Source organism: Martes martes (assembly GCF_963455335.1).
Source record: "Martes martes genome assembly, chromosome: 1".
In the NCBI taxonomy this organism is placed as follows: Eukaryota; Metazoa; Chordata; class Mammalia; order Carnivora; family Mustelidae; genus Martes; species Martes martes.
In genome coordinates this window covers 107,127,651-107,145,191 of record NC_137888.1, presented here as the reverse complement: position 1 = coordinate 107,145,191, position 17,541 = coordinate 107,127,651, and the positions used below count along the sequence as shown (strand labels likewise).

Genomic DNA, 17,541 nt, shown 5'->3' with positions numbered 1-17,541 from the left:
TCTTTTCTGAGAGAGGGTAGGGTGGTCATTTAGAAAAATGCTGTTTGGTCACAGCACAATCTTGTGTTTTAATGGAGAGAACACAGGATTGAGGTCTGGAGACATGGAAACTAGACTGGTTCCACCATTAGTAAGTTGAGTGACCACAGGCAAGTTTCTAAACCCTTCTGGGCCTCATTTATGAAAGTTGGGGCAGGTTCTTTTAAGGCGCTCTCATTTTTAATTTCCATGATTCCACACTGTAATGAAAAGGAGACTGAGAGACAGTTCAATCCAGAGGATACACCCTCCCTACCCTGAGAGGGCTGTGTATTGTACAGTGTCTGCTTTGTTAGACTGACCAAGGAGAGGGCTCGGTCCCTGTTTTTGCCCTTCATATACGTGCATTAATGATTTAGTCCACAAATGATAGGACGGCTATGGCGAGGGGTCGTAGAATGAAGGAACTAGATGGAGGAGGAGACTTGGGCTAGAAACCATATGAAACTGATTGACATAAATGTAAAGCCCTATGTCTACGTTATTTAAAAAAAAATACCTACACGAGTTCACAATAGGGAAGAGCAGGCTGAGAAGTACATAATGGGCGGAGGGTCCGGGTGTCTGTGATGACCACCCATTCAAGCTGAAGCGATCCAGCTGTCATCTAGCTGCTAACAAAAGAGCTGGTGCCACTGTGATCATATTTAACAATAAAGATAATGATAATGGGGGACATGTGTTGTGTACTTCCATGGGCTTGCCATATTATCATCATTTCTGGGGGGATGACAGTATGAGAGGATCCCAGACCCAGGATGTGCTCCTGCCTTGGCCACCTATGCCATTAGATCCTGGGGCAACGCTGGAGAACTTAGAGAATGGGAGACTAACCAAAAGTAGTCTTTGCAGAACAGGGCAGCCAGGACAGGGAAATCTGAAAATCAGGTCCCACAGGAGCAACTGAGAGAGCTGACCATGTTCAACCCAGAGGAGGCACAGCCAAAATGGCAGTGGGAGAGGGAGGAGAGACAAAGGGGCCGTTAGGACTTAGGCTCTGACTGCCTGCCATCAAGTCTGTGTACTTCCACGTGTACGTTGTGTGATTTTGGGAAAATTGTTTAACCACTCGTGTGTCTCAGTTTCCCCATTATGAAGAGGAGATAGTCACAGTAACTGACTTCCAAGATTATTAGGAAGGTACTAAATGAGCTGTGTCCAAAAGCTTACCAGGCAGGTGGCAATGCTTAATACTTGTGAACAGTGATAGTGACGATTGTCATCATGTTGCCGGTGGGCTGTCCCCATGGAGGGGGAAGGAGGGTCATCCTGTCTGGCTTCAGAAGGGAAACGAGGACCAATAGGTAGAAGCAGGAAGAAAGAGAATCTGGTTCAACATAAAGAGACAAGCTTTCAAATAATCAGAACTTCCCAGTGAAGAAATGAGTTTCCAATCATGAGAGAAACTCACTCCATTCCGTTTTGTAGTCGGGGGACAAGCCATGGGGATGGTAAGGTACCATAAATTAAGAGCTTTGAAGAAATCAGGAACTAAGCAAATATGAATGGTAACAAGTCCTTCCTTCCTGTTCCTCCTCTGTTGAGAAATCTCTGGACGTTTGGGTATGTCGGTAACCCCAAAGACAGTGGATTTTTGTTGCATGCTTTCCATTTTTCCTGCCTCTCAAGAACTAAGATAAAGACCTTGGGCTTTACAGTCAAAGTCCCTAACTTTGAGTCCTTGCTCTTTTATGTGTCAGCTGTACAACGTTGAGGAACTTAACTCCCCTCTCTGGGTGGGTTGTTCCCTTGTGTAAATGAAGAAAACTACCTACAGTTGTGCAGAACCGTGCTCAGAACTAATTCATTTCTTGCTGTGTTGGTAAAGAGTATGCCAAAAGTCGGCATCTTTGAGACAGGCACATTCAGGTCTTCTGGCCTTTTGTTACCTGGTGGAGGATGCGGGTGGTGGAGAGAGGATAAGGAAACTGCAAGGTCAGCAGGCATAAGGGCCAAAATTGCACTTAAAATGCAGATACGAGAGACAGGCGAATTCTGAAAGCCTTCCAAATCTTTTTTCTTTGTCATTGAAGTATGCTCGACACACAATATTACATTCATTTTAGGGGTACAATATCGTGATTTAGCAACTATATCGCTTATGCTGGGCTCACCCCAAGTGTAGCTCCCATCTGTCACCATACAAGGCTATGACAATACCATGGACTCCGTTCCCTGTGCTGTATCTGAAAGCCTTCCGAGTCTTCCCATGTTGTCCTTATCACAGGAGGGATAGGATAAGAGGGGGTAAAGTGAAACTTATCTGTCCTTTGTTCAGAATCTACTATGTGTTAGGTTCGGGGCTCAGCGTCCCACCATATTTTCACATTGGTTAGACAGGGACAGAATTGATAATGAGGTTGGACCAGAGAACATGTTTGCAGTTGTTCGAGAATCATCCCTGAGCCCTTGTAGATCTGTAGAAGATCTCTGAAGCCTTGTACTGCCGTCCTCAAAGCTGAGCAGGATTGTATCTCCCCAACCCACTGCAGGGGCCAAGGCATTAGGCCTCCGTCACTTTGCCCCAGGTTGAGCATCTGACAGAGGCAGGCTGCTGGCCGAGGGCCCATCACACACTCTTCACGAGAACTCCTGCCACACACACATACAGCGTCTTGGGTTGGGATACACTGAGAACACTAACCAATGATCTTTTCTCTCTGCCCCTCAGTGTGACGGGGTTGGGGTGGACCTGAGCAACATCTTTCTTGAAGGCATTGCCATTCTCAACATTCCCAGCATGTATGGGGGCACCAATCTCTGGGGAGAAACCAAGAAGAACCGGGCTGTGATCCGGGAAAGCAGGAAAGTCGTCACTGACCCCAAGGAACTGAAATTCTGCGTGCAAGGTAAGCAAGGCATGGGGTAAATTGCTCTCGGTTGGCACCCCAGTGAGAGAGAGACATTCAGGTGGGTGTGTTAGCAATCTGTATCAGGGCCTACAGCAGGCTCTAGAACGTCCTACAGCCCGACAAGGACCCATTGCTCTGGCGATATGCCATTTCATCATCCCTTTTGTTGCAATGTTTACCATCAGACTGAGAAGGAGAAAATTAACAATAAGGGAGCCCTAGATGACAATCAGCAGTCAGACTGAACTCTGAGGTCAGGAGTCAAGCGCTGCTCTCAAGGTCACCAGTGCCCTCCCGTAACTAAATCCAACAGTCACTTCTCACACTTGATCTTCCTCCTCTCGGCAGCGGCAGCGGCGTTTCATCCAATCCCTGTTCCTGCAAATACTAGGATTCCACAGGTTCCTGTTTTCCTGCTCTTGCACTGATTACCCCTTTCTAGTCTCTTTCACTGATTCCCCATCTCTGTAATCTTTTAGTGCTGAAGGCCCCCAGGCAAGGGCCTCAATTCTCTTTTCTGTCTGTCCTCACTTTTGATGACCTCATCCAGGCGTGAGACTTTATTTAAATACCACGTGAGCGTCAGTGACTCAGCATGCCCAAAACCGAACTCCTGATGTCCCTCCCACAGACCTTCCCCACCCATAGCCTTCTCCATTTCGGTTGATGTTAACTCCAGCCTGCCCGTTGCTCAAGCCAAAACACTTGGCACCATCCTTGACTCCTTTTTATCTCACACCTCCCATCCCACCCATCAGAAAGTCTGCTAGCTCTACTTTTAAAAAACATCCAGGATCCAGTCACTTCTCACCCCTGCATTTCTGCCACCTTGATCTGAGCCACCTTCCTCTGTCCCTTGGATGCCTACAAATCGTCCTAACTGGTTTCCTTGCTTCTATCCCTGCCCTGTAGAGTCTGTTCTCTGCACTGCATCGGAGAACCCCTGCGAAAATATGTCAGATTATGCTACTCTCTGGCTCAAAATCCTACAGTGGGTGGGTTGGAGTAAAAGCCAAAGATACGTATGTGGCCCAGAGTGCCCTAGATGGTCTGGCCTCACGTTACCTTAGTGACTTCATCTTCTGTTACTCCTCCCTCATCCTGCCTCTGTTACCATGTCTCCTCTAACACAGCAGGTTGCTTCTAGGAACTGACTATACTTTCTGACTGGAACAACTGGGAAGTATGCCTTAGAGGCCATCAGCTGGACCTTCCCCTCTCAATCCACACCTTCACCCCTATACCTTACCAGCCATTTCCATCAATGAACCAAGTGGGAACTCAATCAGAGTACCCGGGCAGCTCTGATTCCTCCGTGGTTTGGATGAATGGCCCCATTGATCCTCAGGGGTTCCTAACGGACTGGTGAGCTGAGGGAGGAAAGCCATTTATGAGTATGAGGGTACCGGCAAAGATACCACGTCAAGAGGCAGGAGACTGGGTTTGGGTCCAAGTACAGGCTCTAACCTATTTTTGGCATCTCAGTTCTATTTGTTGTAAAACCAGGATCTCTTGTAAACTTTTGATAGCTGAATGAACGGGGTTGAGCCAGATCATTGGTTCTTAGCCAGTCCTGCTTATTGAAAATGAAGATTCCTAGGCCCTACCCCAGATCAACCTAATAATCACTGGGTTGGTTCCTAAATTTGTAATGAGGTCCCCAGACAGGTTTGAGAACCACTAACATAGAAAAAGTATGTGTGGATCTGGATCTCTGTTCTTTGATGTCCCTGGCTGACAAGTACTAAGACTGGATGTGGTCCTACCACAGAAGGAGACAAAGCTTGGCTGACCATCAAAGGGAGGGGTTACTTGCTTATTTCAGACCCATCTGTGAGACAGTCAGATCGTTCTATTCCAAGGCAAGGTCATCAAGAGGTGTCATCTCCACACCTCCAGCCTTTAAGAGAGGACCCAGGAATTTTTATTTCTCTGTTGCCCTCTTAAGTCCCCTTTGTTTCACACAGTAAAGTTTTCAATTTGTGTAAATTATTAAACTGATTAATGTGTTCCTCCTCCCTTCCTTGGCAAGGGAAGTTGTGGTTGCTAGCAGAGGGTGGGGGAAGCATTGGAGGTTATAGAAACTTTGTACAAATTTTCCCACCCTGGTGCTCCTACCCCAACCCCCACCCTGACATTCAGTTCCAGCAGAACAGTATCAGGGTAGAATCCTTCCCCTACCCCTGCCCAAGGTATGGGAAAGCTCTTGCTAAAGACATGTTCTGGTTAGGACTCAAGGATTTATCTTCTCCTTACGTATCGGCCCATGTATCTTCCCCTTCCAGCAAGAGTAATGTTTCTGCTGACCACTCCTACCCATCATCTACAGGAACTCTCTTCCCCAAATCCCCCTTTCCCACCCCCAGAATGTGCTTTCAGAGCTAAAAACAAAGCTACTTCCTGTTCTTTAGATGAGGACATGAGCTGATCAGAGCAGAGGTTCAAGAGGGGCCTGGCTTCTGGGCTTTACAGAGACAGCAGCGCTGAGTTTTCTTCTGAAAGGGCCATGATCTCATTTAAGTTGAGATGTTAATGGGGGAAAGCTAAAGAGACAACCTATTTTAGTAGAAGAGCATTGGCCTGGGAGTCAGGAGACCTGGGTTCCAGTGATACTCTGCTTCTCGCTAGTGTGTGAGGTTGGGCAAGTCTTTCACCCTGCTGGGTTTCAGTTTTCATTATCTGTAAAATGTGCAAGTGTGACCATCACATTGGCTCCTATAGATCATAGCTTCCTTGCAGATCCGCAAAATTAAGGCATGGCCAGTTTTCCGTCTAGGTGGGCTCCTTGAGCTAAATCATGTCACACACTCCTTCCGTCTTTCAGTGTGTTTTGTCTCACAGTTTTTAGGCCAGCTGCTGAGAAGGCAGGAATCTCTTCTCAACAGGCTCTCCATTTGCTGGGATTCTTTACTTCTTGGGGGTTTCATTGGGATTGGAGGTGAGGAAGAAGTCAGGAGGGAATAGTGGGAGGGAAGCGATTTCTCTCACGAGGTTTAAGAAGAAATGACACTAGAAGGGGTTACTGTCAAGCCTCCTCATCACAGATCAGTCTTTCTACTTAGAAAAGCAATCTAAGAAATAAGGTCGTTCAAAATGAGCATGGAGTGAATTCTATACAAACACAAGAGTGCTGGGAAAAGCACCACACTAGCAACTGAATGACTTGGGTTTACATTTAGGCTTTACACCTTCCAGATTTATAAACTCGACTTCCTGAGAGTCTCAGCTTCCTCATCTGTAAAATGGGCATAATAATATGTAACTTATGAAGATGATGGATGTGAAAGTGCCTGGAACATAGCATAAGCTCAAACTTAAAAAAAAACATATTTCCTCTCACCTTTTATCCTAGTTTATTCTGGAGCATACCAGTTGGATTTCTTATTTTGACATTCTTAACTTTAGCATTGCCATCTACCTGTACTAACAATAAAAAGGAGCAGAGCTCCTGCAGAAGTCCAGCCCCTGCCTTTGTCCTAGCACATTAAATTTACACCATCAATTTTCCCGACATGTCCTTTCCTAGACCTTTCGTGTTCCAAGCATGGAGGCTGGGGGTTAGTCATCTTTGTATCCCCAGTGCCTGATAGGGTAGTTAATCAAAACAAGGTTGTTGGATAAGGAGCAGTACATGGACATTGGTTCTTATTCTTTTTCAAGAGACCAATAAGAATAGCGATGGATAGTCTCTTATATTTGCATTTCATTTTGGCTTACAAATAATTTTGCCTATGTTAGCTTCATGTGACCTAACCAGAAACCCAGGAACAAGGTTATAACCCACTCCTTTCCACATCCCTACTTCATAGCTGGGGAAAAACAGAGGCCCATAGAAGGGGGCCCTCTTATACAATTTACAGCCAGTGGTGGCATCAGAACCAAGTCCATGATTCCTAGCTAGCCCCTAGTGTCTAGTGTCCAACCAGAAAATTAATTTGAAATTCCTACTGCATGTATTGTACAAGCCAGACACTCAGAAAACAGGAAATGTTTTTATACCAGGCTAAGGAAAGGCTCCAAATAGACTTGCGGAAGTTCTACTCCTCCTTTAAGGTCTAGGTCAAGGGCTATCTCCTTTCTGGAGCCTCTGGTGGCACCTCTGGGAGTGAATCCAGCCCTTGCCTTCCTAGAGCTCTTGACTTTGCTGTCTTGACAGTACATTGATTATGGGTTGGCCCTGTTGCATGAGTGTGTGTATTCTAGTCACTTCTTTCTTCTGCTACAACCTGGAAAATGGGGAGCATGGGGTCCTCATCTGTGTGTCCCCCTCAAAGCTTAACATCCTTCCCACCTGGCTCATGTTGTTCTACAGAAATGTGTTTTGGAGGGAATGAGAAGGGGAGAGAATCTTGCCTTTGGTCTGCCAGCACAGTGGGCAGTAGAATCTGGAGCTGGACAGGAACAGGCATTCAGTGGAAAATCTTGAAAGAAAAAAAAATGTATTTTAAAGAGTTATATGTGAGTGTGAAGCTGAGATTTTCAATCTCGTGATACCATTAGATTTGACTGATAAGTAAAACGTGCCAGCTATCTGCAAATAAGTAATTCAAATCTATCTTGAGGACTAACAATCAATATAGGATAAGGGGCGAAACATTGAGCTGGAAGTTGAAAGACCCAGGCCTTCCCACCACAAGCCATATGACGTTAGTTAAGTCATTAAACCTCCCCAAGCCTCCATTTCAACCCATACAAAATGGAAACAATTATGGTCTCTCTCACTGAGCATTGTTTTGATGGTTAAATGAGATCATCCATGTAGAGCATTTAGTAGAGTGAGTGGAACATGGGGAGTGTTTAATGAATAGTAATCTGAATTATTATTAAGTGATAAATGGAGAGTGATAAATATTTAGTGTATGATAAGAAAGGGGCCAGATTTTTTTTTTTTTTTTTAGATTTTTTTTTTTTTGTAGAGAGAGAGAACACAAATGGGGGAGAGGAACAGAGAGAGAGGGAGAAGCAGTCTTCCTGCTGAGCAGGGAGCCAGTTATGGGGCTTGATCCCAGGATTCTGGCATCATGATCTGAACCAAAGGCAGAGGCTTAATCCACTGAGCCACCCAGGTGCCCCAAAAGGGGCTGGATTTAGTGTTTCACTCTTTTAAGCTCTACTTCAGAAATTTGGTCTAGATTATTTTTAAATTACCTGTGGCTCTGAAAACCTGTACCTCTGGGGTTATTTGTTGGCACTATGCTTAAATTGGTTTGGCTATTGCTTCCAATATGGGAGTTACCCCTAAGCTGAGTTTCCAATGAAACAAGATAAAGGGTAAGGATGCCAAGTGTTGAATCCACGTGAAGCACCAAGGGCATGACACAAAGCCGAACCAGTCCCTGCAAGGTTGGGGAGTAAAGCCCTGAGAAGCTCTGCCATCGCCTCTCCCTAGCCCCACCCGAGGTATAAATGCAGGGACTTCCTACACTTTTTCTCACATTCTTCACTGAACCCCATATCTGTCACAATCCAGCCTTCAGCCTTAAAGCAACAATAGCCTTGAGACTATGTCATCCACACCTAAGCCCTTCTGTCTATCTGCTATTAAAGCAACTCTTTTCTCAGTGATTTCTTAGTCAATCCCAATTGAACTGCAAACAGGGTGTCCTATATGAGATTCTATGCAGAAAGGACAAATTCTACCCAGACTTTCATTGGTAATAATTTTTTAATACCTGGCAAATGAAGACAGGGAGATAAACCATGAGGGAGCCATCAGGGAGCATGGGAACCAGGCCTCAATAAATTAATCCAACAGATAGGCATACAATTAGGATCTGTGATAAGCAGCAAAGAAGGAGCCCCCAGCGAGGCCAGCCAGCCAGTGTGGGGCTCACAGGCATGCCTAGCCTCGCACTCCAACTCACCAACCAGGCATCACACAGGTACCCTCCTAGCAAACACAGAGTCCTAAATCAGCCCCAGTGCAGATGTCTTGCTTGGGAAGGGGATAACTTGCCTCTTCAGCTGACTCCACTACTTCAAGGGCACACGTGGTTCTGTCTGTCTCTGTACTGTGCCCATGTGGATTTTCACAGATTGTATGGACCATACTCTAGATGTCAAAGCAAGAGAATGGGCTGCCATCCAGCTATCTCAGGCTCACATTCCCGGGTGAGAAGCTGGAGCTCAGACAAGCCAAAAAATAATTGTGAGCTTGTGAGTTCCTTGTTTCTCAGGGCTTTCTCTCCACTTCCATGAAACCATAATAGAAGGTGCCCATTGGATTCAGGAGCTGTCCAGAGTTGTAGGTTCCCAATTTTCCCATTTGGTGGGAGCTGGCCAGAAGGACGGTCATAATGAACGGTAGTCAGCTATTTACTGCTCATGGGAGTTGAGAGGAAGTCGAAATTTACATCAAGTATGCGTTCCACAGAGGTCTCTTGGGCCAAGGTCTCTCCTGGGGGCTGAGGAGGAGCAAGGCAAGGGATCCCTAAAGAGCCTGGGGGTACTTGGGTGTGCACTGGGACTGCCCTCAGTGCTGGGGAGTAACCATGGCAACGTACATGTTGTTCCTCTAAACCGTTGCGGGCCTGCAGAGAGACAATGTGTTGCTTTTCACAGGAAATCACAGCATTGACTTTTAGTCCTTTGGGTGCCCACATTAGAATCAACATGTCCCAAAAGAGGCATTATCTTCTTCTTTACACAGCCTACCCCCTCTCCTAAAGCCCACTGCCCCGTCCCTGCTCCTTGCCTTGTTAATGGCATCACCTATGGCCCACACTAGAGACCCAGAGTCATGCATTTTCCTTTACAGCTGGCTTGTGGAACTCTCCCATAATTATTTCCTTACCTAGGGTCCCCCACCCAGCTATGGGCTCCTCAGCTCCAGATGTCATAGTTCTTTCTATATCCTTGTGCCCGGCACAGTCCCTGAGATCTCGAAAGGGCTAATATTTATATTGGTTGACCAAAAGCACCCAAGGTCGGGGGCACCTGGCGTGGTGAGTTAGGAATCTGTGTTTGAGTTATCTCCCAGCAAAGTGGAATTTGTAAGTGTGATGTTGGGGCACAACGTCCCGGGGCCCCCTGTGCCAGCATCGGCCTCTACCAGAGGCCGGGAGGTCCACTTCCCAATCCTCACTCTTCCTTCTCCAAGGCCATGTCTGTTCCCAGCTGACCCTACAGCAGGTGTGGCTCTAGGAGCACCGGTCAGAGCTGCCCGCTCGGTCTGCAGGTTAGGCCAGGTAGGAATTTTGCAGCTTCCAAATCAAGGCCAAATCTGGTTCTCAGAAGTCTGTTTCCATAGAGACTATGATGTTTCCTACGTAGCACTGAAATCCCAGAATCACAAGTCTCTTAGAAATCCAGAGATCACTGTCCTCTAGATAAGGAAAGTGAGAGCGAGGTGAAGTGGCTTGCCCTTGGCCCGACCTGGACTGAAGGGCAGGTTTCTTGGCTCACATGGGCCAGTTCTTGGTACCCGAGAGCAAGCATTGGCCAACTTTTCCTGTAAAGGATCACAGAGTAACTACTAAAATAATTGGGCTTTGTGGGCCATACGGTCTCTGATGCGGCTACCTCACTCCATCCACTTAGTGTGAAAGCACCCATAGACAATATACAAATGAATGGGCTCGGCTGTGTTGCAACACAACTTTGTTTACACAAACAAACAGCAGGCTGGATTTGGCCCTCGAGCTGTGGTTTGCCCATTTCTGCTCCAGACCTCATGCGGTCCACAACCAGCAACAAGGGCATCCCCTGGCTATGTCAGCAATGCAGATTCTTGAGTCCTCGGGCAGGCCTGGTGAAGCCGGATCTGCATTTCCACGAGACCCCCGGGGCGGGGGGGGGATCCTATGTGTACTGGAGTTTGAGAAGCAGGACACTGGTAAGCCTGGTCACTCCCCCTAAGAATGCCAAGAAGAAACTTCATAGATTAGAAAAATGAGACCCAGGGAGATTTGTGGACCTGCCCGTGGTCATACATACATTGGTGGGTATGGGACTAGAGCCCAAGTCCTAGTATTTCAACATAGAATTCTTTCTGCACATGCCAGAGTACCCGCCCCAGCCTCCTCCTTTCTGGCTGGCCCTGACCCAACTAAGTTCACCGGAAATTCAAGAAAAGTAGTCCCTCATCCTTCCTTGGCTGACTTCTGAATCAAGAGGGCTCTGACTCCAGCTGTGTCTCCTCCTCTCCCCCCAGCTCATCCCTGACCAAGACCTGGGAGGGGCTGGCGAGCTAGAATTGTGCCGCTGGAGGTGGCCCAGCATTGGCAGGGGCAAACTAGCTCACCCAGCTTCAAGCTGGAGTTAAACTTCAACTTAATTCCTGCCTTAAGAAGTTCGCTGCCCAAAATAGAACCCAGAGCCAATGAGCCCTTCATTTTTCACATGCAGAAGAAACTTCTGGGGTAGCTCTTTGGCAGGTCTAGACCTGTTAGATTTCTCCCCCTTGGCTTGCCCTCCCTTGGCCCACACACCAGTCCCCGTTTCTCTGTAGCAGCTTCTTAGTCATTTGATATCAGGCGTCTGCTAAGACTCAACCCACAGCAAAATCCAGGCAAGCCACTCGGCTCCATGTGGCCTGGACGCTGGTGTCCTTCATCTGCTCCTAATTTGGGTAAGAAGCGTTTCATGTTCTTAAGTAATCAATTAATATATATTGGGCTGCTTTTTACTGAGCACTTACTTATGGGCCAAGCCTGTTGCATATTTAATTACCAATATTCCTTGACTTACAATGGGGTTACCTCCTAGTAACACCATGAAAATACAGTAAGTTGAAAGTGTATTTACTACACTTAACCTACCGAATATTGTACCTTAGCATAGCCTACCTTAAATGCGCGCAGAACACATATGTTACCGCACAATTGGGGAAAATCCTCTAACACAAAGCCTATTTTATAATAAAGTGTTAAATATCTCATGTAATATAATGAATCCTGTGCTGAAACTGAAAACCAGAATGGCTGTCTGCGTAGCGGTCATCTGCCCCGTGATCACGTGGCTGACTGGGAGCTGTGCTGTGCTGTCCCTGCCCAGCCGCACGACACGGTATGGTACCGTGTATCCCTGGCCTGGGAAAAGACCAAAATTCAAAATGTGAAGTATGGTTTCTACTGAGTATAGTACTTTTGCATCACCATAAAGTCGAACAATTGTTAAGTTGGAAACGTTCTATATTTAATCCACTTTATGGCGGAGGACACTGAGGTTAATAGGGTCCCGTGGCCCACAGGACGGGACAGAGCATGGATTCAAACCTGCCTTCAAGGACCTGTAGGCCTCCAGGTGCTGCGGAGGATGTAAGCAAGAGCGTGGGGGCTCCAGGAGCTCACAGTCTACCTACAGGAAATACATGGAGAGCAGTTCTGTTAATGCCGGTACCATAGGTGAGCACCAGGGAGTGGCAGAAGCAGAGCATCATAAGAGTGTGGGGGGTAAGACAAGGAGGGCTTTCCTTAAGAACTTGATCCCTGGCTGCCAGTACTATGCCCTGCACCCAGGAGGTGACCAGGAAATATTTGGTATCTGAATGAATGAATGAGTGAGCAAGATACAGAATGTGTATATGCTGACACGTGAAGCTGGCAAGGATTTGAAAAGACAGTGAGTGAGAGAAGGGGAGCACCAGCATGCAGAGGTGACAGAAAAAAAGGCTGGAAAGGTAGAGATCTATGAGTCTTGTGCCATGGGATTTGTCCATGATCCTCAAATAATAGGAAGAGAGGAAAAGGTGAAGGTGTTCAAGCCCAGAGCAATAAGATGGAAGACGAGTGTGCAGTTTGGGTTAGAGGACAGGGAAAGGGAAGGGCAGCAGGAGACCAGTTCAGAAGTTAATGGAGAACAAAAGCCAGCAGGAAGTGGAGGACAGAGGAAAGGGACGCAGCACAGTGGGTGGTTCCTCCCTCCCCACAAACCACCCAACAGCATCCCAGCTTCTACCCACATGCTCCGCCCTCCTGTCTGCCTCCACACCACACGGCTCCCTTGTTTGAAGAGCGGATGCCTTACACCGGAACCTGGGTCTTTTCCGCCTCCAGTGTGCCGCCTGCACCCTCCTCTTCCCATTTTCAGGCCACTTCGTCCAATACTGGTTAAGCATCTCCTTGAATTTAGCACTAGATGCTAGAAATACTTTATACTCATCATCTCATTTTAATCCCCTGCAGCACCCTTGAGAAACACTTTATAATTAGAAAAACGAGGCTCAGGGAGGTTAATTGACCTGTCCGGGGCCACACTAATTGGTGGATCTGGGACTAGGGCCAAGTCCTGGTATTGCAAACATGGCGTTCCCTCCATGTGCACCGCAGTACCCTCCCCCACCCCCCCATCTCTGGCCGATCCTGACCCAACAGCCGGAAACAGTCCCTCCTGATCGCAACTCTCTACTTCTGCCTTTCTGGGGCAGGTGGGTGGTGTGCACATCTCTCCGAGCTGTGATTAGCTTGGTGGGTGTAGATGTCTGCAATGTACCTTATTATATGTGTCATGCCTGAGAATCAGGTTTGAGTCGAGCTGGAAAATCTCACCACTAATTGATTTATTCTATTATATACACCGTACCTGGAACCGAAGCTTCTCAAGCTCAGTGAGCAAAATAAAGGCAGCTAATATACCGACAAAATACCAACAATAGCATTTCACATTCTAGCCGAGAAAGTCAGCCTTCCACTTAATAAGATCGCGTAGCGGAGAAGTGTTCCCTGAGAGGAACCGAGGAGAGGCTCAGCCCCTCCATGCGTATTTCCTGGCCATTGGACATCCTATCACTCCTAGGTATTTTGTCTCTGCCTTGAGTTTTTTATTCCTAGTTTATTTTTGGAGTCAGACAAGCCTTGGTTTGAATTCCAGCTATCCCACCTGCCAGCTCTGTGACATTAGACAGAACTCCTCAAGCCCTCTGAGCCTCAAGAGTTTTTTTTTGGGGGGGGGGTTGTTTATTTGTTTTCTTTTGTTTGTTTGTTTTTTAATGTCAAGATAATAGTTTCCATCTAACAGAGTTGCCATGAGGGCTAAAAGCAATAACCTTTGTAAAGCTTTAGGCCTGGCCCAGAGTCTGTGCTCGCTATTGGTCATTCTCTTCATTTCTTCACTGGGACCACGCGGTCAAGAGTCCCCGTATCTCCACTGCCTCCCAGGCCTTCTAAGACATTCTCATTCTTAGTTTTTCTTGGAGGCCTAATGATGTCAGGCCCTCACTTCAGAGCCATTTCCAGGAGGCCATTTCTTCCCGAGAAATTTCCTGCACATGACTTCCCCAGAACACTGCATCTCTCCTCCTCAAACACCTGACCCTTGGGCATAGAGGGGATTAGAAGCCCCCCTTCCACAAAAGACAGAGCTTTCGTCAGAGCCCTGCCCAATCCAGGAAGAGAAAGTCACACAGAATGGAGGCCCCACTCTTTCCTCCCCACCCCACCACACAGCAGGCTTTTAGGAGCCAACAGCAATGGCCATGGTGAACCCACCCTTGCTCTTTCTCTTGCCTCAGTGTAAGGTTGCGCAGAATGTTCTGTCTTCTGCACAGTGTAAGGAATGGTAGGGGTTGCTGCCAATCTGCACTTGACCCAGACAGTCAGGCAATCTGGTCTCTACTTCTGTGGGAACAGCTCAAACAGACTCGAAGGTTAGAGTGCCCCCACCCAAGTCAGGGAGAATGGAGGCCTTGAGGAAGAACGTGACTTGCCCGAGGTCACTCAACTAGACAGCCAGAGCAGAGACAAAAATCCCAGCTCCTACCTGCTAGATCAACACATTCCCTTTCCCTCCAACCCTACAGCCTCTCCTCTTCAGAACAAGGAGGTTCTGGGCTGTTTCTCCTTCCTACCTATTGCCATCTGGATTATCCAGAGGCAGAGACCACTCAATACCCTCTCTTACGGGGCTTTACAGACCCTGGGGAGTAGAAGAAACCTGCAAGCCAGTATGACAACAGCAGGGCACAAAGGAAATGTCCCTAAAAGGAGGTGCCTAGCTAGACCAGGGCATCAAAACCATGAAATATCTCCAGATCCTCCACAACTCTCTCCTTGCTCAGCCCAGGAACAATGGATCACTGTGGGATTGTATCCCTCTCTCTTTCTCTTTCTCTCTCTCTCCCTCTCTCTCTCTCACACATACACACACACACACACACACACAGGAATTCAGGGAAAGGAAAAGAACTAAAGGAACCCATTTCCAAATAAAATGCTGAGCCTCCATCCTGCCTCAGATTTAAAGAAGTAGGAATAGGGATGCTACATTTGCCAGGAGGGGCAGTCATCCTAAAAGCTCAAGGTCACAGTATCTCTGGCCATCCTGCTATGTCTGCTTTTCTTCTCAGCATTTCATTCTTCCCTGACCTTCTCCTCCCTCTTTTCCTACCCCCCCCCCCATCATCCCTCTCCTTTTTTCCCTCTTTTTTTCCCCTCCTGCACCACCTGTTCTGGGTCACACTAATGACCACCTGCAGAGGGCCGCTCACTTACCATGTAGCAAAGACAGGATATGCTGGAGATACCCCTTCCCAAGGAACATAAAATCACAATAACTTCTACTGGTCCTTGAGGGCTTTCTGGGCAGGGCTCCTGATTGGTTCACTTCTAAACCTCACCACAACCCTGCCAGTGAGTTGTTATATCGCCATTTGCCAGATAATAGAAACACTGGGCGGGGGGGGGGATGCACCTGGATGGCTCAGTCAGTTGGGCATCTGACTCTTGACTCAGCTCAGGGTTATGGATTCAAGCCCCACGCTGTGCGTGTTGCCCACATAAAAAAATATATATATAAGACTCGGGGAAGCAAAGTGACTTCTCCCAAGGTGATAAGACTAGTGTGTGCCAAGCAGTAGTAGTTGATGTAAGTCTGTCCAGGGCCCATGCTCTGTGCCCCACAGCTTATCTCAGGAGCACATTCTTCACACTGGGTTTGCAGAATGCCAAGGAACAAGGCCTCCTGCCTGCTTGGTTTGCCGGCAAAGGTCTCTCTGCCTCTATCCTGTGTCTGAGCTTGGATCCCTAGGAAAAGCATTGGTCCTGGGTTATTCTTCTGGGTAGCTGTGGTTGGGATACCCGAGAGGCCAGCTGGGAACGCGCCTGGTGAAAATCCTGTTTGTCAGTTACAGCCTTCCTTACTCACCCTTTTGTGCCCAAGGAAAGCCCAGAGCCCCCTCCCCTCCAGAAAATCAAGGAAGAATCTTGTGGGATTCTCCATCTCCCCGTGCCCAGGCTATTTTGGGGATGCCAGGCTTCTGAGTTGGCTTTGAAGCTCTTTAGCCTGGAGCATTCTTTCATCTGTGCAGACCAGACCCAGTAGGGAGCCGAGGCGGTCTGCTCAGTGCCTGGCTTTGTGGGGCTCTGGGTGCCTGAGCTGCCGAGGGCACGTGGCCCATCTCCATGGAAATTTGGACCCAGGAGAAGGAGCCCAAGGTGACACCTGCCACAGCCTTGGCAAGCCGAGTCTGAGAGGTCTGCCAGCTGCCACTCACCTGTCTGAACCATGGGGACTGAACCTGGCCCCACTACAAGGCAGAGCCCCACTTGCATCCTTTCCTTCTGGGGATCGTAAGAAGGCCAACCAACCCCCTTCTCCCCTCCAGTGTAGGTCAGCTTCTCCCTAGAAGAGGGATAAGGAACATTTCTAATAGCTGTTTATGGAACACCTTCACATTCTTTAACTCTTTTGTCCTCAAAGTAACTTACAAAGTAGGTTTTATTATTGTGCCTGTTATGGGGCAGGGACCTGAGGGGAGTTTTGTTATCTCCAAGATTCTTATGTTGAAGCCCTAATCCTCTACCTCAGAATGTGACTGTGTTCAGAGATAGGGTCTTTGAAGAAGTGATCAAGATGGAATGAGGCAGCGAGGGTGGGCCCTAATCTAATCTCACTGGTGTCCTTTTAAGAAGAGATTTGGACACATAGAAAAATGCCAGGGATACACAGCCTCAGAGGAAAGGCCATGTGAACAGGTGGCCAGGGTGTGGCCATATGCAGACCAAGGTGAGAGGCCTCAGGAGAGACTGACCCTGACCATACCTTGATCTTAGCTGTCCAGCCAATGCAACTGTGAGAAAATAAATTTGTGCTGTTTCAAGCCCCCCAGCCTCATGGGATTTTGTTACGGCAGGCTTAGCCAACTGACAGACTCAGAAAAGATGCAAAACCTGCCCTATATGGACACAAGCTGTTGGCTCTAAACTCCAGACCTTGTACAGAGTCTCTCAGAAGCTGCCATCAGCGCTCTGACTCCTTATTTGTCTACCAGAGGCCATTTATCAAGTAGGGATAAATTCCTTTTTGCATTTCTAATTAGTCAGACACATACCCCTGCCAGGAAGACCTTCAGGTGAGCATTAGCTAACCAATGTTCCCCACTGAGCTGATAGGACTCCAACCCAAAGCAGTGACGCCCAACATCTCAGCTCACCCATGCTGCCAGAACCCAGGTAAGGGGACAGTGCCCACAGGAGCTCTAGGGTGTGGGGCAATATGGTGGGATGGTTCAGAAACTCTCTTTCCACACATCCATTGGGGGTTGCTTGGTTCCCTGCGTTGGCCCATTGCTGTTCTCAGCCTAAATCTGGAGTATGACTGACTAAAGGGGAAACAGATAGGATTGGGGTTGAGAGTAGCAAGGCATCCTGCTAGGCTAAGGATCTCCCATGCTATGGTACGGCAAGCAAGGAGTTCAAATCACGCCACTAATATA

At 47.7% G+C, this 17,541-nt stretch overlaps 1 protein-coding gene across 3 annotated transcripts in view; it reads left to right on the top strand.

Annotated features, from left to right (window-relative positions):
- DGKG (diacylglycerol kinase gamma) overlaps positions 1-17,541 on the top strand; it is a gene marked incomplete at its 5' end in the record, with an annotated part of 158,805 nt that overhangs the window by 121,423 nt on the left and 19,841 nt on the right. For all 3 annotated transcript variants that reach the window (XM_080820972.1, XM_080820971.1, XM_080820970.1), the window contains one exon: positions 2,711-2,888. In XM_080820972.1, the coding sequence (XP_080677098.1) occupies positions 2,711-2,888 (178 nt within the window). The remainder of the gene's footprint in view (positions 1-2,710; positions 2,889-17,541) is intronic.